The 21,761-nt window shown below is 38.2% G+C and overlaps 1 protein-coding gene across 3 annotated transcripts in view; it reads left to right on the top strand.

Moving 5' to 3' along the window:
- LOC142402970 (guanine nucleotide-binding protein G(q) subunit alpha) overlaps positions 1-20,456 on the top strand; it is a 150,678-nt gene extending 130,222 nt beyond the window's left edge. For all 3 annotated transcript variants that reach the window (XM_075488999.1, XM_075489001.1, XM_075489000.1), the window contains 2 exons: positions 11,094-11,247; positions 18,017-20,456. In XM_075488999.1, the coding sequence (XP_075345114.1) occupies positions 11,094-11,247; positions 18,017-18,207 (345 nt within the window). In that variant the 3' untranslated portion in view covers positions 18,208-20,456. The remainder of the gene's footprint in view (positions 1-11,093; positions 11,248-18,016) is intronic.
- Positions 20,457-21,761: the final 1,305 nt, after the last annotated feature.

Below are 21,761 nucleotides of genomic sequence, written 5' to 3'. Positions count from 1 at the left end.
GAGGTTTCAAACCAGAAGAAAAGCATGCATAGCTACCCAAGTTGTATTATAACTATGACTCCTCTAACAACCAATGCTCAGAAACAATGTCATCTCTCCTCTCTTAAGTATGTGTCTAGTTTGTACATAACTAAGCATCTGATTTTGGTGCATAAATACAAAATGTGAAAAATTGCTAAGGATAGTATATTTAAACATCTCTTTCAAAAATTTCAGATGGTGTACAGATTTGAAATGCCTCTCTTCTTAAATGAGTATAAAAGGGCAGATACTTAGGTGTTCCAAATTCTGCCCTTAATAATACAGTAAGTCTTATCTAGATTCATTGGTGGAAATGAGGACAAAATTTGATCCAGATGACATAATATATTCATTACATTATTAGTACTGTAAATTAAGTAAATCTTTCCTCAATCTGATACGATGTGATGAAGGGAAACATAAGTTAAATTATCAGATGTGTTTGACCTTTTCTCTTTTCCAGAAAAGTCTGACAGAATTAGTAGTGAGAGGAAAAATGAAGGGATCAGCTCTCTGATAAATTTATGATGTCCTATAGGTCAAATTTTCCCTGAGTTATACCAGTGGTCTGGAGAAACTTGCAGTTTTATCAAAAAGCACAGTTTAGAATTTATTTTTAAATAAGTTAAATTTTAAATAAGTTAAACTTATTTTTAAATAAATTTATTTAAATCAACTTCTTTCCTTAAATAAAGGATTTTTCCTACATAACGTATATTATTATTCCATATTCCAGGATAAGCTGCATTCAAACACGGATCACAGGTAGCTCTTCTAAATATATAAAATCTCATGGTCTCAGGGCAATAAATACATAAATGAGTTCCAGTTTTCCAGGACAACTAGTAATCTAGTGGACTAGAGAGAGCAGAGTATAGTTTTAAAATCTGGGTTCATAGAAAAGAGATTTTCATGACCTTTGCAAAGCTTGTTAAGTAGTTAGTATTAATAGGAATGGCAAAACAAAGAATGGTATTTATTGATGCTTGGACAAATGTCTATTCCATGTTAACATGCTAAAAGTCTGAGTTACATGATTTCATATAACTTCTGTAGGTCTATGTTGGTCTATAAAAGTGTGGGCTTTTTATATAGAAGGTTCTTTTTTGTGTGTGTATTCACAGAGGAAAACAGAAAAGACACTTAGGACATGATTTCTTCAGTTCAGATAAATTAATAGATTAAACACTGCTAAATTTATAATAGGCTAAATGAAATTTTGAAATTTTTTAAGCTATCAAAAATCAAAAGTATTTTCTGAGATATCATTGGAGACTGAAAAGCTACAGAGGCAATGGATGGCATAAAATATTCATTGATAAAAGATGATTTTTAGAAGTAAAGCAGAACATCCATTGGCCAAAATAATTGGGGAAGAAATGCCAGTTTAAATCATTTTGGTCAGAGTTAATATATTTTGGTTAAATATATATATATAAATATGATTGTAAAATGTGAGTTTGTAACAGAATTGGAGATAAATTTCACTAGTATTTAGAACTGTAATATTCTTTCCACTTTGACTTTTGAGTAAGGAATTTCACTAGTGCCCTATATATACATAATATGTATCCTATATATATACACATATATCATATATCTATCTTTATGCCTTAGGAAAACAATATTTTCTCCATTATTTTACTTGTTAAGCAATTTATTTTTGTTGATAAATGAAACCACATATAAAAGAATCATTGAAATGTCTCTGTTGAAACAGACATCTTAAAATATTAACATTAATAGAATTTTAAAAGCTTATATTTCATAGGAGTTTTACTTGCTGGGTTATCACTGACTGAGTAACAAAACAAATAGAACTAATCATCTTTATTTTTAAGGTCTAATTCATTTATATGTCCTATTCAGACAGGTAATTTATAATCCTCTTAAGAGTTGTTTACATTATTGGTTCTAATTAATTAGAGAAGGAAAGGGTTCTTTTCAAATAAAGAGTGTTGCTTCTTTTTTTAAGCTTTTGTTTGGGTTCTAAAAGTCATATTGCATCTTAATAAATTATTCAGTTTAGCTGCAACAAAAATTTTTAGTGTTTTAAAACAATAGGAATATAGGAAACTTTGTTATCCTTAAGTTGTCCTAGGTAGAATAGATTAAAGTTGTTTGGCGTGTTAAAAAATATTCAAGTTAAAGTCTGTTGTATTAAAATTATATGAAATACATGAATACAGGATAGGTGTTTTTAGTGTGTATTCATTTGTGCTTGTATACAGGTATGTAGATGCAGGCCTATATGCTCATGTTTTGAATCTGGACAAAATACATCTCTAAAATAGATGAGTATCCAAAGTCTAGATGGAACTTCTGTAGCGTTCATCAGTGTGCTCTGACAAATTGGTACAATGTTCCAGTCACACTTTCTTTTGATGTAGGCGAAAAATATGAAATGACATGAGGCCACAGAGTTCAGAATACTTTCATTCTTCGCGGAGACAATTATCTGAAGAATGTATTTCATTTTTACATCAGAACTATCTTTCTGTTCACATCTAGGCAAGTTTCCACTTTTCTTCCAGCACTTTGAGTTCCTTATTCACAGGCTAGTCCTACATGGCTTACCATGAAGGCTGAAAGAAAACAATGTTGAGATCAGCACTTTTTTTTCTGCATTGTGTAAAAAAACATGTAAAACATTTAGTTGCCTTTTTTTTTCATCAGCATTCAGCAGTCCAGAACAATTGGGCATGGAGCAGAGGAATAATATGAACTCCCAGATAGAATTAAAATATTATTTCCGTGGGAAATAAAATCTCCAGAACTCATTGTTTATTTGGAAACTAGAGAAAATAACACATTTATCTTCTGTGCCAAAATTATTTGCTGTATGTATTATATCTGTTCATGCATGTTCACACACATGCATATATATTTTTTCTTTTTTTCTGTAGATAAAAAACCTTTTGAATATAAAGTATCAGTACTAAGAAGCATTTGCATAACGAAGAGCTAGAGCTTGTTTCTCTGTGTTAAAATGGATGGTTCATAATGGAAATGGGAGTTTGAATTATCATACACCCATTTGCAGATGTAAATGTTACTATTGGCCGTGATTGCTGACAAAGATGGCCACTTTTTTTTCAGTAACCAGTGTCAAAACTGACCAGAAAAGGGCCTTTTTCATTGACAATTTTATTTTAAAAGATTTTCACCTGTTTTTCTCAAAAATATGTGGGTTTTTATGAAAAATTGTTTATTCCAGCATTCATGATATTTAATAAAAAAAAAACAGTTTAACAGACATTTTTTATTTAAAAAGTAATTTGGCAGCAATGCTTGGGCCATGTTCTTTGACCACTGTTTGGATCACATTTTTTGGACAATATTATTGTGATTTAATGGTTGTTGAACAAATTTATTTCAGTGGATTTCAGCTGTCATTTGATCTGTCTGTCCCTCATGTATACATAAAATTGCAATATATTTTGAATGTTGCAACTTTAAGTTGTTGGAGAGGTTAGAGTTCTTCTTTAAGGTGATTTAAAAATACAGTTCTCAGCTAGAGAGATGTCTTCCCAGTCTTCTACCAGCAGTTCTTTTCATCAGGCTGGTCTGCAGAAAGATTAAAACAATTGAAGAGAATAAAGGAATCATTCCTGAGCTCTGTATGTGTTTGAAGTAGTCTCTTACCGCATTTGAGTTATTCATCACAATACAATGGTTTGTACAACCATTACAATTCTCTCTCAGATAGCTAGGTATAGCTGCATGATTATATTTCATACTGATGGCAAAAAATTAAAGTGTTTCCAGTTTTGAAACTGTGTTTACTTTTTTACATAGTGGAGAACTTGGCACTTAGCTGATTTCCTCTTATTTCCCAACCTTACATGTAGCAGCCTTACTATATTTCCAGCCAAGGAATACGCTACAGGGTCTTTCTGTGCAGCCAGACAGTGCTGCTACTTAAATAATTGCTGTAAGACTTATTTGGAGAATGGAGATATTCCTAATTAATATAGACTTTCCAACAGAAAAAAAGACTCAAATGCACAAACTTTTGTCAGGTCAAATAATGGAGTGCATCACTGTGATGCTAAATAACTTCAGAAATATTAACCCCTGCTTTGTGATCTTTGGGGGCAGGGGGGCTGAAGCTCTCTTGTGTCGGTACCCCCTCTTCATCTGCAGTTATCTCTGACTGAATCCTCTCACTCAGATAACCATCTCTTACCAGCATAAACAGTGTACTGGGTGTACATCACAAAGTTTTGGTAGTGGGGAGGGGAAGGCTCCCTCTGTGGGAAGAGGTCAGAGGCTACCCTGTGCCAAAACCAGCTGGTTCCATTTCTCTCTCCAACGGCCCCACTGCAGGCCAAAGCTGAGCCAATCAGCAAAGCTTGTGGTGCCTCTGTGATAACATAAATATGTTAGGTTAGAAAGGGTAAAAAAAGTGCTGGATGGAAGGAGGAGGGAACAAAGAGTGAGAAACAGCAGAGGGAACACCAAGGTCAGAGCAGGAGCAGGAGCTCAGTGGTAGAGCAGATATTGACTGCAGCCTTTGGAGAACCCACCCCAGAGCAGATGGATATTCTTGAAGGAACTGCAGCCTGTGGAAAACCTACACTGGAGCAAAGGAAAAGTATGAGAAGGAAGGAGCAACAGAGAGAAAATGCTATGTACTGACCATAACCCTCACTCCCATCCCCATTGTGCAGCTTGGGAGGGGGGCACAGAGTTGAAGAGTCTGAAGAGGAGTCAAGTTGAGCCTGGGAAAGTGGGGAGGAATGCTGTTGTTTTAATGTTTGTCTTTTCTTTCCCACTACCTGAATCAGTAATTAAATATTTAATTGGCAATAAATTAAGTTAAATTTCCCCAAGTCGAGTCTGTTTTGCCTGTGACGGTAACTGGTAACTGATCTCTCTGTCTTTATCTCAATCCACAAGCTTTCATGTTCCAGTTCTTTCTGTTTTCTTCCCCCCATCCTGCTGGAGACAGGGGAGGGAGAGAGCAGCTGGGTGGCAGTTTGGCTGCTAGCCAAGGCTAACCCAGCACACATAGATATATACACAGCACAAGTTCATCATTAAAAAATGCATCTTTGTTTACCTCGCCACCTTATCTCTCATCATTTCAATGAAATTCAATCCCTCAAAAGCTGTGAAATCCTAATTTTGTTAACAGAACCTATTTAAATTATTAATTTTGAGGAAAAAAAATAATAACTACATTTTTTGGTTTATATGTAACAGCAGGTCAACTAGATGCCACTCTAGTCAATCATAAAGACATTTAGTTATGGGTGAAATGATCCACTACTGCTTCTGTGTTGTTCCAGATTAATATTGTACCCAGTCTTTTCTCTTGGAGCACTATTTTTGTTAGGTGAGAAATGCTGCTTTTCCCTTCACTGGATACCAGTTGATACAGCTTTTAAATGCTTTTTTAGCCCTTTTCAGCTATTTCTCAGAATTTGACTTGTTAGAGCCAAACTATTATAAATTATGCCAATTATATTATTTCTGTAATTGCAAAAGTAATTGAAGTAATTGCAGATTTTTCCAGACCAACAGACATCTTGGGAGATGGTAAAAACAGTGGTTCTGCTGCTCGTTTTCCTTATGCCAGGTGCCTAGAGAGCTAGGGAGACCACAACAAGGTGTTGCTGCTGTCAAAGGGAGGTTGCTGTGAAGGTTGGCATGACTGCTGTGAAAGGCTGTCAGCCACTGAGAAGCCTTGAGCCAACTCTAGCTGCACATTTCTGTACATTAGTTATTCACAAGTTTTTGTCTGCAGCCTTTTCCATTGCAACTGAAATAGGCTTTTGCTGGAAGCAATTTGGTGAGGTAGAGCCGGCTCATAAAATCAGAGCTAGTGCTTGAACGAGCTATTAAATACTGCCTGCCCCCACTGCTCCTGCCCTCTCTTCAAAGAGCCATACTGTCTTGCTTGGTTTGGCAAGGCTTCCTTCACATTGCATCTGATATAAGGTCAGATCCCCAATGCAGGCCTTGCCCTATATTCCTTGTTATCCCATCCCTATTTCCAGAACTAGTTCATATTTCTTTAGCTGTACAGCTAGTTTAGTTAATGTTTGTAGGAAACAGTTTTCCCTTGGAGGTTAGTTTAGCACTGGAAAAGGGAACCCAGAGAGGTGGTGAAATCTCCATCCTTGGAGGACTTGCCTAGACAAAGCCATGACTGACTTGGTCTTGTGTTGCCAATAACCCTACTTGAGTGAAAGGCTGGACTAGATGGGCTCCAGAGGTTCCTTTCAGCTAACACTTCTGGGATAATACTCTGCTGTCATTTCAGTGGTGTTTCAGTGGGAGATGTGTGACAGTGTGGTACTTACAGATGTTTACATTTAAATGGATTAAATATGTGGCTGTTACTTGTTCTATGGTGCCTAATGGTCTCAGCAATGCAGCAGCATTCCTGCTGCTGTACACACACAATCATGCTCTCTATGTTCTCTTAGGTTATAAAAGTAACTGCTCTCATCTAACTGCAGCGTTTTACCACTGATAGACCTAACCCTTACTCTGAAGCCACCCATGTAGTCAAACTCTGCATGTAGGAGTACACATGCAGTAGGAGTAGTAGTATCGTATAATAAGTCTGATTCTGGAAATAAACTGTAAATTACCATTCCTAATTTTATAATGAGTAATGTCTGGTCAAATAAAGGGAAAATTCTTCTCCAAATGTAAGTGTCCCAGTATCTTAGTGCAAAGAATGTATGAGGTTCCCTCTTGGGAAGAGCTACTCAGCAATAGAAGAGCATATGATGATATTTTCCTACTCAGTTCCTAACAGAGCAGCTTACAGCACAATTTTTCTCTTGACTTATGCCTAATGATAAGCAAAGGAGTTGTTTTGCAGAAGTACATGCATATTTATAGTTAGAATTAGGCTTAAGTACTTTGCTGAATCCAGATTGTTTACATATTACAGAATCATAGAATGCTTAAGTTGGAAGGGGCCTCTTGAGATCATCTAGTCCAACCTCCCTGTTCAAGAAAGGTCAGCTAGAGCAGGTTGCCCAGGAATAATAATAAGGAATTAATAACAGTAAGAAATTAATTCTCCTAATATTTATCCTTGAGGCTTAAGTTGGATATTTATCAGCTACCCCAAAATAAATTTATTGCACTTGCTCCTCGTAAATATGAGTGACAAGTTTAACAAAAACAGTCCTTAAACTCAGAAATTCAAATTGTAATATTTTCCTAAAAAGTCTATTACTTTCTATTAGTATTCTATTAGTATTTAAGCTATAACATTTCATGTCTTTGCTTCTTTTGTTATGCCTTTGCTTTCTTTTAAAATATCTGATTCTATTAAACAGAAACTACAAAAAGCGAAAGGTTTTATTCATGTGGGCCTTTCAATAGAAGCCAGAGGCTAATAGTTTTTCATAATGATACATTTTAAATTCAGGTTTACAGTGATGGCTTTTGGGACAGTTTTTAAAAACTGCTGAGAGTTAAATATATGTTTAACGAGATCCTGTCTACCTTCCTTATAACAACAGGGAAAGGGAAAAAGCCAGTGAGATATCCCTTAATTCAGGCAACTGGTAAACATTTTTATTTACTTCCTAAGGAGAGGCTCAGTTTTGGAAAGACCACCCACCTGAAGGTAGCAATTACAGGGATGGAATGGAAGAGTTACATCCTACAGGATTTATTATTGCTAAGACTATATACATCAGGAGAAAATACAGGTATGCTCTTGTCTTTAGAGCATGTTAGGTATTTTATTTTCTCACACCTTAATACTTAGAGGTACTACTGTCCATACTGTGAGTGTAGTTTGTGGCAGTAAAGAAAAAAAACCCCACAGAAAACAAAAATGGTAAAAAAAACCTGTGTGAATTTAGGACGTGTTCCCTCATTTTTTCCCCTCCTCTGTCTCCCCTCGAGTTTTAACTATGATATTGTTATAAGGTCTATATATTATAAAGTTATAAAAGGAATGGTTGCGATTGTGCTTTAACAATTAACCTAAGGACTTATGCTTTATGCTCAGCTCTGTTAATATTTCAGTTTTTGAATTAAATTCTTGCACCATTGAAATCAATGCAACTGATTGCAAAAAAGCAAAGACTTTACTTCTCTGCCTTAGTTTCTCCATGTATAAATTTGTCTATTTACTTTCACTCACCACTCCAACATGCTGTAAAGTTTAGAAATTGCTTGACGATTCTGTGGTGATACAAGATAACTAAACTATCAACTTCTACAAAATTGAATTTTTTAGGTGGTGGGGTTTTTTTAGAGTTCCTATTTTCCATTCTTATGCAGGTAACATTAAAATGTAAAATAATACAAGTGAAAATACATTTATAGCAAAATTGTCTGAGATTTCTGACAGAATGTTGCATACATTAACAACAAAAGGAGGGCTAAGGAGAATCTCCATCCTTTATTGGATGCAGGGGGAAACATAGTGACAAAGGATGAGGAAAAGGCTGAGGTACTTAATGCCTTGTTTGCCTCAGTCTTTAATAGTAAGACCAGTTGTTCTCTGGGTACCCAGCCCCCTGAGATGGAGGACAGGGATGGGGAGCAGAACAAAGCCCCCATAATCCAAGGGGAAATGGTTAGTGACCTGCTACACCACTTAGACACTCACAAGTCCCATAGGCCGGATGGGATCCACCCAAGGGTACTGAGGGAGCTGGCAGAAGTGCTCACCAAGCCACTTTCAATCCTTTATCAGCAGTCCTGGCTAACCAGGGAGGTCCCAGTTGACTGGAGGGTAGCAAATGTGACGCCCATCTACAAGAAGGGCTGGAAGGAGGATCCGGGGAACTACAGGCCAGTCAGTCTGACCTCGGTGCCGGGGAAGGTTATGGAGCAGATCATCTTGAGTGGCATCACAGGGCATGTACAGGACAACCAGGTGATCAGGCCCAGTCAGCATGGGTTTATGAAAGGCAGGTCCTCCTTGACTAACCTGATCTCCTTCCATGACAAGGTGACCCACTTAGTGCATGAGGGAAAGGCTGTGGATGTTGTTTACCTGGAGTTTAAGTGGGAAATGGTGCCTTTGACACCATTTCCCACAGCATTCTCCTGGAGAAACTGGCTGCTCATGGCTTGGACGAGTGTACTCTTCTCTAGGTAAAGAACTGGCTGGATGGCTGGGCCCAAAGAGTGGTGGTGAATAGAGTTTACTCCAGTTGGCAGCTGATCACAAGTGGTGTCCCCCAGGGCTCTGTGTTGGGGCCAGTCCTGTTTAATATCTTTATCAATGATCTGGATGAGGGGGTCGAGTGCATCCTGAGTAAGTTTGCAGACGACACCAAGTTGGGCAGGATTGTTGATCTGCTTGAGTGTAGGAAGGCTCTACAGAGGGACCTGGACAGGCTGGATTGATGGGCCGAGGCCAACTGTATGAGGTTCAACAAGGCTAAGTGCAAGATCCTGCACTTGGGCCACAGCAACCCCATGCAACGCTACAGGCTTGGGGAAGAGTGGCTGGAAAGCTGCCCAGCAGAGAAGGACCTGGGAGTGTTGGTCAACAGCTGGCTGAATATGAGCCGGCAGTGTGCCCAGGTGGCCAAGAAAGCCAATGGCATCCTGGCTTGTATCAAAAGTAGTGTGGCCAGCAGGACTAGGGAAGTGATCGTGCCCCTGTACTCGGCACTAGTGAGGCCGCACTATACTGTGTTTAGTTTTGGGCCCCTCACTACAAGAGAGACATTGAGGTGCTGGAGCGTGTCCAGAGAAGAACAACGAAGCTGGTGAAGGGTCTGGAGCACAAGTCTGATGAGGAGCAGCTGAGGGAACTGGGGTTGTTTAGCCTGGAGAAGCGGAGGCTGAGGGGAGACCTTATTGAAAGGAGATCCTGAAAGGAGACCTGAAAGGAGGTTGTAGAGAGGTGGGGGGCGGTCTCTTTTCCCAGGTAACAAGTGATAGGATGAGAGGAAATGGCCTCAAGTTGTGCCAGGGGAGGTTTAGACTGGATATTAGGAAATTTTACTTCACTGAAAGGGTTATCAAGCATTGGAACAGGCTTCCCAGTGAAGTGGTTGAGTCACCATCCTTGGATGTATTTAAAAGACATGTAGATGTGGCGCATAGGGACATGGTATAGTGGTGGACTTGGCACTGTTAGGTTAACGGTTGGGCTTGATCTTAAGGATCTTTTCCAACCTAAATGATTCTATGCATCTATGATTCTATGGCTCAGCAACACAGAATCTGCAGTATTCACTTCCTTGATTTTGTTCTCTGGAGGCCTGTTTGGTGGTGAAACTGTTGTTTCTATCACCATAAGTAGGTAATCAGGCCTGCCTTAGAGTTTTCCAAATAAAGAAAGAAGTAGAGTTAATTCCTGGTACTGAACTCAATTTGTTCCAACTCTGTATTAACTGCATCATGTCAGCCTAACAGTTCTTCAGAATTGTATCAAAACACAACAGAATTTTCCAATGTCAGAAGGCCCTTACAAACAGAACTGTATGCTTCACTTACTTACATTTCCACTATAATGCAAAATGCTTTTCAGGAGCAATTAAAGTAAAGGTTAACCCAATGATGTTACAAACAAATTTATCATTTGTAAGATTTTATGTCATAAGCCCTTGATTTCGGGAAATATTCTCAGGTTATCAATGAGTAAATTCCAAATTTACCTGGAACTATTTTTCAAAAACTTAAGGATTACTTGCATTTAAAGTTTAGGAAAGTCATATAAAATAAAATAAGGTTTGTAAAACTTGGTTATAATGTCTTGTTGTACACTTGTCTCTGCCTTGAACCACATGCATTTCAGTACCCACTAATTTGTTGGCTGATTGTAACTGTGCATAGTCAGTATTTACAACAATACTTGTTACAGCTATCATGTTCGTGACCTGTGTTTTAAAGAATAATTATGCTTGTGTCACTGAGTTTGCAAAAGGAAACTGCCTGCATATTTAATTTACCACTTACCTATGAATTGTAAATGAATCAGTTAAATCTTACATTTTGATAAGACGGTGGAAAACATGAAATGGATCTGTTTATCAAATAAAATGGAATTGCATGGATTGATTTAAAATAAATTTAAAAATTTATTTTCACAACCGCATAAATTCGTCTCACTTTTTTTATTCCAGAATCGAATGGAAGAAAGCAAAGCACTCTTTAGGACAATTATCACATATCCATGGTTCCAGAATTCTTCAGTCATTCTGTTCTTAAATAAAAAAGATCTCTTAGAGGAGAAAATTATGTACTCCCATTTAGTTGATTATTTCCCAGAGTATGATGGTAAGTATATTGCCACCAGAGCTCATGCCCCATTTACACTGCAGTAATGACAAAATGTAATAGCCTTGCCCATATTTTGCTTAGAGATTCTTAGGACAAAGATTATCACCCATTCTTCATTACACCCATTTTCTTCTTTACAAATTGTACTTAGTACACCAAATGGTTAGTTTCTAGTTGAATGACTTGCTGGTCATGTTTTTTTAAAAATTATATGAAAAGGAAAAAATTATTAAAAATAGCAATTTTTTATACTCCAAATTTTTAAAGTCACTGAAGTCTTGTGGGATTTTCTAGATTGCTTAGGATTTAATTTTATACCTCCATTAATTGTGGATAGGATGGCAGTACCTTTCACGTGAAATTATTGATTCTAGTTTAGTAACATCATATTAGCAATGGACCTTATTCTGTCCTTGTTCATAAATTGGGGTGAGGGTTTGAACTGAAGTATAAAGCTAAAATTACATAAAAATATATTTCTCATTTTTACACAGTGTCTCACATACTCTTTTTATTTTTTGTTTTGGTTCTGTTTGTTTGGTTTTTTGTTGTTTGTTTTTTTAAGGCTGGATATCTGAACAGAAGTTTCATAAATTCTCTGTGGCTATCAGAGAAACCAGTATCACTCCTCCCACCCTTTCATTATATCATTTCTTTTTTTTTTTCCTTTATTTTAATTTTATGTTACTTATGTGAAGTTTAATGTGCTTGTCCCAGAAAACATTATGTGGAACACACAGCTGTTTCTAAGGAAGCTGTACTTTCAGAAAGTTCTCTTGAGGTGAAAAGTTAGGTATTCTAAGGTAACTGAGTGGAGGCTTTCGTAACAGAGAAAAAAACCAAATTCATACAGTAACATCTTTTTTGTCTCACCAGAGAGTGAAAAGCAGATTCAAAAGCTACAAAAAAGATTAAATCTCTCATTTTCAAAACTAGAGAGTGATAAAAGGAAAAAGTTACAGTTTTTCCTGTTTGAGAGGAAAGGATGTGTTCACAGTGAACAGCCTGCAGGATCAGACCATACTTATTTATGAGTCATGTAAGTTTAGTTTGATAGTACTATACAGAAGAGAACTGGCAGTTGAATAAAAAATATTCTTGTCATTTCAAGTTACAAGTGTGACAAGTGCCCTAGATGACATCCTGCAGGTGAGAAGGCTCTATGGGCCCTTCTGTTATCATCACTCAAGTGGAGATACACCTGTGTTAAATGCTTGTCCAGAAAAAAACAGACAAAATTCACACAGAATGATTGAGGTTGGAAGGGACCTCTGGAGATCATCTGATCCAACCCCCCTGCTCAAACAAGGTCACCTAGTGCCTGTTGCCCAGGACCATGTCTTTTGAATATCTCCAAGGAGGGAGACTCTACAACCTCTCTGGGCAACCTGTTCCAGTGTTCGGTCACCCTCACAGTAAAAAAGGATTTCCTGATGTTCAGACAGAAACTCCTGTGTTTCATCTTGTTCCCATTGCCTCTTGTCCTGTCACTGGGCACCATCGACAAGAGCCTGGCCCATCTTCTTTATACCCTTCCTTCAGGTATTTGTACACATTGATGAGATCCCCGCCTGAGCCTTCTCTTCTTTAGGGTAAACAGTCCCAGGTTTCTCAGCCTTTCCTCCCATCCCTTAATCATTTTTGTGGCCCTTTGCTGGACTCTCTCCAGTATCTCCATGTCTCCCTTGTACTGGGGAGCTGACAACTGGACACAGGACTCCAGGTGTGGCCTCAGCAGTGCTGAGTAGAGAGGAAGGATCACCACCCTCCACCAGCTGGCAACATTCATACTAATGCAGCCCAGGATACCATTAGCCTTTGCTGCAAGGGCACATTGCTGGCTCATGTTCAAATTGGTGTTCACCAGGAACCCCAGGGCCTTTTCTGCCAAGCTGCTTTCCAGCTGGGTGGCCCCCAGCATTTCACAGAATCACAGAATCACAAAATCGTATAGGTTGGAAAAGACCTTTAAGATCATCGAGTCCAACCATAAACCTAACACTTCCAAGACCACCACTATACCAGGTCCCTAAGCACCTCATCCAACTGTCTTTTAAATACTTCCAGGGATGGCAACTCAACCACTTCCCTGGGCAGCCTGTTCCAATGCTTGATAACCCTTTCAGTGAAGTAAAATTTCCTAATATCCAGTCTAAACCTCCCCTGGCACAACTTGAGGCCATTTCCTCTCGTCCTATCCCTTGTTACTTTGGAGAAGAGACCGACACCCACCTCGCTACAACCTCCTTTCAGGTAGTTGTAGAGAGCAATAAGGTCTCCCTTCAGCCTCCTTTTCTCCAGGCTAAACAACCCCAGTTCCCTCAGCCGCTCCTCATCAGACTTGTGCTCCAGACCCTTCACCAGCTTCGTTGCCCTTCTCTGGACACGCTCCAGCACCTCAATGTCTCTCTTGTAGTGAGGGGCCCAAAACTGAACACAGTATTCGAGGTGCGGCCTCACTAGTGCCGAATACAGGGGCACAATCACTTCCCTAGTCCTGCTGGCCACACTATTCCTGATACAAGCCAGGATGGTCTTGGCCTTCTTGGCCACCTGGGCACACTGCTGGCTCATATTCAGGCGGCTATCAATCAACACCCCCAGGTCCTTTTCTGCTGGACAGCTTTCCAGCCACTCTTCCCCAAGCCTATAGCGTTGCATGGGGTTGTTGTGGCCCAAGTGCAGGACCTTGCACTTAGCCTTGTTGAACCTCATACAGTTGGCCTCGGCCCATCAATCCAGCCTGTCCAGGTCCCTCTGTAGAGCCTTCCTCCTCTCAAGCAGATCAACACTCCTGCCCAACTTGGTGTCATCTGCAAACTTACTGAGGGTGCACTCAATCCCCTCATCCAGATCATTGATAAAGATATTAAACAGGACTGGCCCCAACACAGAGCCCTGGGGGACACCACTTGTGACCGGCCACCAACTGGAGTAAACTCCACTCACCACCACTCTTTGGGCCCGGCCATCCAGCCAGTTCTTTACCCAGAGAAGAGTACACCTGTCCAAGCCATGAGCAGCCAGTTTCTCCAGGAGAATGCTGTGGGAAACCAGGCTTTACTGAAGTCTAGATAGACATCATCCACAGCCTTTCCCTCATCCACTAGGCGGGTCACCTTGTCGTAGAAGGAGATCAGGTTGGTCAAGCAGGACCTGCCTTTCCTGAACCCATGCTGGCTGGGCTTGATCCCTTGGTTATCCTCTACATTCCGTGTGATGGCACTCAGGATGATCTGCTCCATCAGCTTCCCTGGCACCGAGGTCAGGCTGACAGGCCTGTAGTTCCCTGGGGCCTCCTTCTGGCCCTTCTTGTAGATGGGTGTCACATTTGCTAATCTCCGGTCAGCAGGGACCTCCCCAGTTAGCCAGGACTGCTGGTAAATGATGGAAAGGGGCTAAAGGCACCATTTATTGGTGCCTGGGCTTGTTCCTCCTCAGGTGCAGGACTTGGCACTTCTTGTTGAACTTCTTGAGGTTCCTGTCAGCCCATTTCTCCAGCCTGTCAAGGTCCCTCTGGATGGCAGCCACTCCTCCCAGTTTTGTGTCATCAGCAAACTTGCTGATGGTACACTCTGCTCCATCATCCAGATCATTAAAAGAGATGTTAAACAGGACTGGCCTCAGTATTGACCCCTGGAGTACCCCACTAGTTACTGGCCTCCAACTAGACTTCGTGCCACTGATCACCACCATCTGGGCCCAGCCATTCAGCCAGTTTTCAATCCCCCTCACTGTCTGCTCATCCAGCACATACTTCATCAGCTTCCCTATGAGGATCTTATTGGAGACAAAGTCAAAAGCCTTACTGAAGTCTAGGTAGGCAATATCCGCTGCTTTCCCCTCATCTACCAAGCCAGTCATTTCATCGTAGAAGGTTATCAGGTTTTCAGTCGGTCAGCTCAGAGAAACCCTCTTCCTCTTCTCCTTTGCCATCAGTAAGGGAAACAAAAGAAGGTTATGGACCAGTAAGGCCATAACCAGTAGGCCAGACCTGAAAGTCTTTAAGTATCTGACTAATTCTGCAGATCTTGCTGGACTTAACCCCTTAGACAAGGTTATGGTTTGATTTGATTTCTTCTGGTAGAAAGATGGGGTGGATTACACAGTCTGTGGCTTGCACAGGTCACTGTGTGGTCCCCTCTGCTGTTCCAGCACCCTGTTTGGAGATGTTGAAAATGGACAGATTTGGAGAACTCATCAGAATTAGGTATTTTTCAGCTGGATCACTTCTCCCATGCAGTTTCCTGTGTGGTAGCACAATGGAGAAAGTAGCATAGGGATGAGAAATGCTAACCAGGATAGCAAATTGGACTGATTAAACTAAGCAGTTGTATTGCACAGTATGTCATAACAACATTGGATGAGAGCCTGAGACGTGCTCAAGGGTGAGAGTATCACATGAAGGTATGCTTTCACAGCTAATACTAAAAGACTGACTCACAGACTGGAATGAAGAGCTGGGAGAGGGGGAAAAAGACAGAAAGGGGCCACACTTGGGAAGGAAAGAAGAGAAAACTGTCTATCCACAGGAGCACACTCCCCTCCAGAGTCTTCAAAGAAAATAAATTATTACACTCACCAAGCTAATATAGCCAAGCCAAATTGTAGTACTTTTTATATAGGACTCAACTATCATATAGAGAGACCCTTTGAAGACTGCTAAATAGGGAGCAATGGACAAGAAATCTACTGATTTGTATTATAATTCTTTTCCAAGATTATTTAGATCATAACCACTTACCATTGTAAATCTAACATTGGCTTATTCCCTTTTTTCTAAATTCCTGAGGTGGCAAACTTTCTTTTTAACCTCAGTTTTCTGTACTTGAACTCCAGTCAAAAAAATTTAAATTACATGATAATCAGCAGACATGTTATTAGGTAAGCAAAATTTGGATACAGGCTTTGAATAGTGCAGTAGATTTGATTGAGAGAGGGACAACCCTACCTGTGTCTACCCACTGTAAAACTGTTTAACAAAATTTTAGGAAGTTGATAAAAACAATAAATGGTTTATTTTGAAGAAATCATTGCCTTTGAAAGTCTAGGAATCTCCTTTACAAATATTTAAACTTATTAAGAGTAAAAAAAATAGTAGTGAAATTTATTGTTGCTGCTGTTTCTATAGAATATGTGCTGAAGCTAAAGGCTAGAATCTGTTGTGGTTAGAAATTTTAAAAATTTTGAACAGTCCTCTCTGTCCTACCTCAGATAACTTATTATCTATTTACATATTCTTCTCTACATCTCAGCAAATGTGTAGTCTGTGTATGTGTCTATATATACACATATATATTCATGTGCATACACCAGGATATTGCAGAATCATGTTCTCCTTCCACAAGGCTTTGCAACCAATAGATATCAGAAAGCATATGATTTCTCTTCTGTGCTTCCTTTGCTACCTAATTTTTGCAGTTATCCAAATTATAAATGTTTGCAATTGTATTTAAGTATTAAAAATAAGTTTTATTGTGCAGTTATTGAAAGTTATGTGAGCACATGCTAACCCCCTAAGTACAGATTTCATAACCACTGAAGCACAGAACTATTTAAAAGCTGAGCACTGGTATTTATATTGTCATGTAACAAGACCAGGACTAATGAGGAGATAGAAGGAGGAGGCACAGCAAACATACATGTTCTGTAGAAACCCACATTGCAGAAACAGGAGGGCAAGGGAATAATGGCCTATGAAAATTGCACTGGAATAGAATTGCAGTATAGGAAAACAATAGCTTGTGGCTAATGTTCCTGCTTCTGTGCTGCTCTTTTGGCTGTGAACATGAACGTTCTAGATTGGAAGTCATTATTTTGCCTTCTGTCTTGTGTAAAGCAGAACATGCAGTTTGGTTACATAGACTTTGTGTTCTTCTGAGAATTACAGACTTAATTTAGATTTAATAGGATTGTTATATATAATTTAGATAATTGTTTTGTTAGAACATTAACTTTTTCCAATTGAACAGCTTCAACTAGCAAGCATGTATATTTTATTATCACTAAAGTAAATGAAATTCTATTGGAGACAGTGTCAGACCAGTTTAGGATGTAACTCAATTATGCTACATTTTAAAAGAATGTACTTAAGTATAGTTTAAATATAGTAGATATAGCCTGAAAATGGGCCAATTATATTAATTTTTTAAAATATTTATTAGTATAAAGCAACTATTTCTTCTGTTCATTTTGTGTGGTTATAGATCATCAATTTCATCTCTCCATTTTAAACATCTTATGGAAGAAAGAGGATAGTCAGCAGGAAAAGAACAGCTCTTGCATGATCAACTTCTGGAATTTCCTTCCATTTTTTTTTTATGGTTCCTACTCGGAAAAAATAGTATACAGTAGTATTTATTAGTAAAAATTTTCCCTTCTTAGAATCATAGAATCATAGAATGGTTTGGGTTGGAAGGGACCTTTACAGGTCATCTAATCCAAACCCCCTGCAAATGGCAGGGACATCTTCCACTAGATCAGGTTGCTCAAAAATCCAACCTGACCTTGAATGTTTCCAGGGATGGGGCCTCCACTACCTCTCTGGGCAACCTGTTCCAGTGCCTCACCACCCTCATTGTAAAAAATTTTTTTCTTAAATCCAGTCTAAATCTGCCCTCCCTTAGTTTAAAAGGACTTATACTCTTATACAAGGATCACAGACTGAGTCTTTCTTCTGTTTTATGCTCCTAAGGTTCCTCTCCTAAAGAAGCTCAAATATTGAATTGACTTTAGGAAAAACTGACTTTCTCTTCTTAATTATCAGGACCACAACGGGATGCACAAGCAGCACGAGAGTTCATCTTGAAGATGTTTGTAGACCTGAATCCAGACAGTGACAAAATTATCTACTCCCACTTCACATGTGCTACAGACACAGAGAATATACGCTTCGTCTTTGCTGCTGTCAAGGACACAATCCTACAGTTAAACCTGAAGGAGTACAACCTGGTCTAACTGTGCCTAGGGGGCCCTCCAAGACCACCTTTGCGTGATTGAAGATACACAAGAGGAACTGTATTATCTGTGAAAACAAATTGCATAATACTAATTTATTGCCGACCTGAACTCTGTGAATGTCCACAGAGGTTTTAGTTAATATTATGATTTTATTTAAACTATATGGAGGAAAAACAGAAGATGCTGAAGTACGTTCACAGTACATTTTCTTATTTTTTAGGCAAAACCTTGTGACTCAATGTGTTTTAAATTCTCAGTCGTACACTCACAAAGGATAATAGTTTTTTGCTATTGAAGCAAAATCAAGCTGGTTTCCTCTTTACCTGACCCTTTCTCTCTCGCTCCTTCCTCCCCTCCTTATGTTTTTAAAGGTACAATGGCTGTTTTCCCAGTTGCATTCCTTGGTAAAATATTTTCTGTTGAGTGATTTGGTCAGGAAAAATGCTATCATCAGAACTGAAGTCTGTCATTCAAATTTTACAGAATGTACTTTCTCTGAAGGATCAAAAGTATTGATAGTGTGATTTTTAAATTCTTGACGTGGGTGTTTTCATTTTGTCTTAATTTCTGAGGCTAGAATATTGGGATTGCAAAATAGAAATAGTTGTGTATGGATTTAGAATTTAACCATACTTTCACAGTTCAGAAAGATGCATAGAAGACAGTAATGAAATAATTAAAGACACAAACCTGGGATGTTCATGGAATATCAAAGAATCTCTTTTTAATTGCCATGTGCCATTATTTTCTCTTTTCTTTATTCACATATGCTAAACAGAAATGTCATGGACACTACTTTTTCTCAGGTGGCTACAGCCTGAAACAGTGGTGGTTGTTCTTTTTTTTTCAGTTGTGTGCATTTTTTCTTAAGTTAGAGCTTTTTTAAAGTGTGTTTTTCCACAGTAAAAAAATATTTTTGTTGTATAAAATCTTGCCAAATCTGGCTTTTTATAAAACCAATACTTTTGAAACATAAGATACCGATTGAAATGCCAAACTGATGGATTGGGAACTGATCTGATTGAGTCAACTGCCAAATGATAAACATAGTTTCAGCTCATATGTTCCCTTCTTTAGAAAGTGTTCCATTTTCTAATGCCAAAAACAACAGTGTGAGTGAATATGCTACTAGGTATACATGTATAGAAGACAGTTTAACTCTCTCCTTATGTCAGAGATGGCATGAGATTGCATATGATGTTTTCTGTAATAATATCAAAGCACCTTTGTACAGCATGAAATTATTGATGAGTGATCACATTCAGGAACCTTTCTTGATAAGGTTGCCTCTTAACCGATTCACAGACATTTGATAGACTTCATGCAAAATAGCCTCTCTTGATGTTCTTTAGAAAGATTTATTAATGTAAATGAAACAGTGAGAAAATCACTCTTGAAATTTAAACATGCAAATTTTTAACAACAAAAATGTAGCACACATCGATGAGCAGCTTAGGTTGAAAGGTGTTTTTTTGACCAGGTGCATGATTGCTAGCAAGCTACAGAGAACTCAGAGGTCAGACGTAATTGGATTATCTACAATGCCAAGTAGCACTAGAGTGCACTTAGCACAGAAATTGCTGCCTCTCAGCAGCAGAGGAGAGGTGGAAAAAGAATGACTTATTAGTTGAGTAACAAAATTAACAATAAATACTAATGAGATGTTTTTCATCCTTAACCCTCCCAACTCCAAAACAACAATAACAAGAACAGTTGCTATTTTTTGCTCCCTCATAAAACACCTTATAATTGAAAACTGGTTGTAGGTATAGTGCAATTATGAATGCTATAATCATTGTACATACATCTATATATATATATGGCAGCAACCATATTGGCTTTGTAATCATTAATTTTTGGCAAATTGAATGTGCTGTGTTGATATGTATCTATGTAATTGTACCATATGTCTTACAGCTAATTCACATTTTAAATAATGTTATTTTATTTACTTTTTTAAGAGAAGAATGTAAATTTTGTCAGTTTATTTCTGACTAGGGATTTGTTGTTTTTATTTAAAAAGCAAAAAAAGCTTATTATAATACAGAGTGGTACTAGCATCGTGCTGTATAAAATCATTTGTACATTCCTGAGTAAAAGTAAATTGGAGACACGCAGAGGACATTCACAATCAAAACAATGCTTAAATCTTGTCAGGACTTTATACAGATGTAGAAACCATTTTTGTTGGAAGAATTTATGCCATTATATCTAGGATTGGAACATAAGCTCTTAAATATGAATTTGTATTTCAAATTCAACTTCCGTTAATTTTACCTTTCTAATAGCCTTTATTAGAAAACTGAATTTAGAGACATTTCAAACCATTGAACATAAGTACTAATGGGTATATGCTATTTCCCTAAAAATATCATGAAAAAATACAGAACATCAGATCAGTTAAACATTATTTCAGAAATTACAGAAACCTTAGATCTAACAACAAAGTCGCTAGTGTTAACAATTTTAAGGAGTTAAAGAATTTTATTTAACAAAGCTAAAGCAGGTAGTTGTAGGTTATAAAAAGTGACACTGACATTCTAAATACGTGATGAGAACAGTTATTCTTGTTATATATGTCATTATAAAATTGGTCCTGATCTTGCTTATAAACATAACAAATCTTCTGTTTCCACCGTTGACTCTGGAGTGCGTGATAATATCCCTTCTTTTAACCTGGGAATACATTGGCCACCTTGGATTTAGTGATATAAATAGAACTGTAGGAAAAAAAAAAAAAAAAGCCAGTGGTGTCTAATGAAGGTTTGGGGTTTGGTTTGGTTTGGTTTGTTATGGGATATTGGGGGGGGGGGGGGAATGGGGTTTTAAGTTTTGTATAAAAATAAAACAAACCAAAAGTTTACTCATGCTTTATAGATATATTGTGATTGCAAAATTCAAGAGTGTGTGCCACTGGGCTACTTCTGGTATATTTTAATTGAGTTGAACCTGTGGCGATGTTTAGATCATTTGAGCATATTCTGAAAAAATAGATATTCAGCATGCTAATGCAAGCCTTACATGAATCACCTAACACAGCATTGCAGTGTGACAGTGTTTACAAAACATTACCTTTTTAAATGACATAACTGTTCCCACTTGCAATATATTCTGTTGCTGTTTTAATTTATTTCCGCTATGCATTACAGTGCTTGAGTCCAGAAGTATGTGCCTCTAACATGAAGCTGAAGGCAAAAACAAGACAGAAACCCTTTTAACTTTGCCAAAATTATGTGATTTCATTGAATGTCATAAATGGGAGAGGAGGGAAAGAAAACATCTTGGGAACCTGTGTATTCTAGGTGTTCACTAGTACAAGAAAGCTGTAATATGTGTTTTACAGAAACCTTAAACTTGCTTTTTTCACTAAGTAACTGGCACTGTCCTGACATATATAGGATGATGAAGCTATAAGGGTAGTTTACTTTTTATAATTCAGACTCTTTGGATTTTCAAGGTGTATGAACTGTAATTTTTAATCATACTACCACATGATTGTGAAACACTTTTTTAAGTTTGAAAGTGGAGAAGAGACTTTATGCTGGCTATCA

Source organism: Mycteria americana (genome assembly GCF_035582795.1).
Source record: "Mycteria americana isolate JAX WOST 10 ecotype Jacksonville Zoo and Gardens chromosome Z unlocalized genomic scaffold, USCA_MyAme_1.0 Scaffold_18, whole genome shotgun sequence".
Lineage (NCBI taxonomy): Eukaryota > Metazoa > Chordata > Aves > Ciconiiformes > Ciconiidae > Mycteria > Mycteria americana.
The sequence above is the reverse complement of the archived record's forward strand: the minus strand, read 5'-3'. Positions and strand labels throughout refer to the sequence as shown.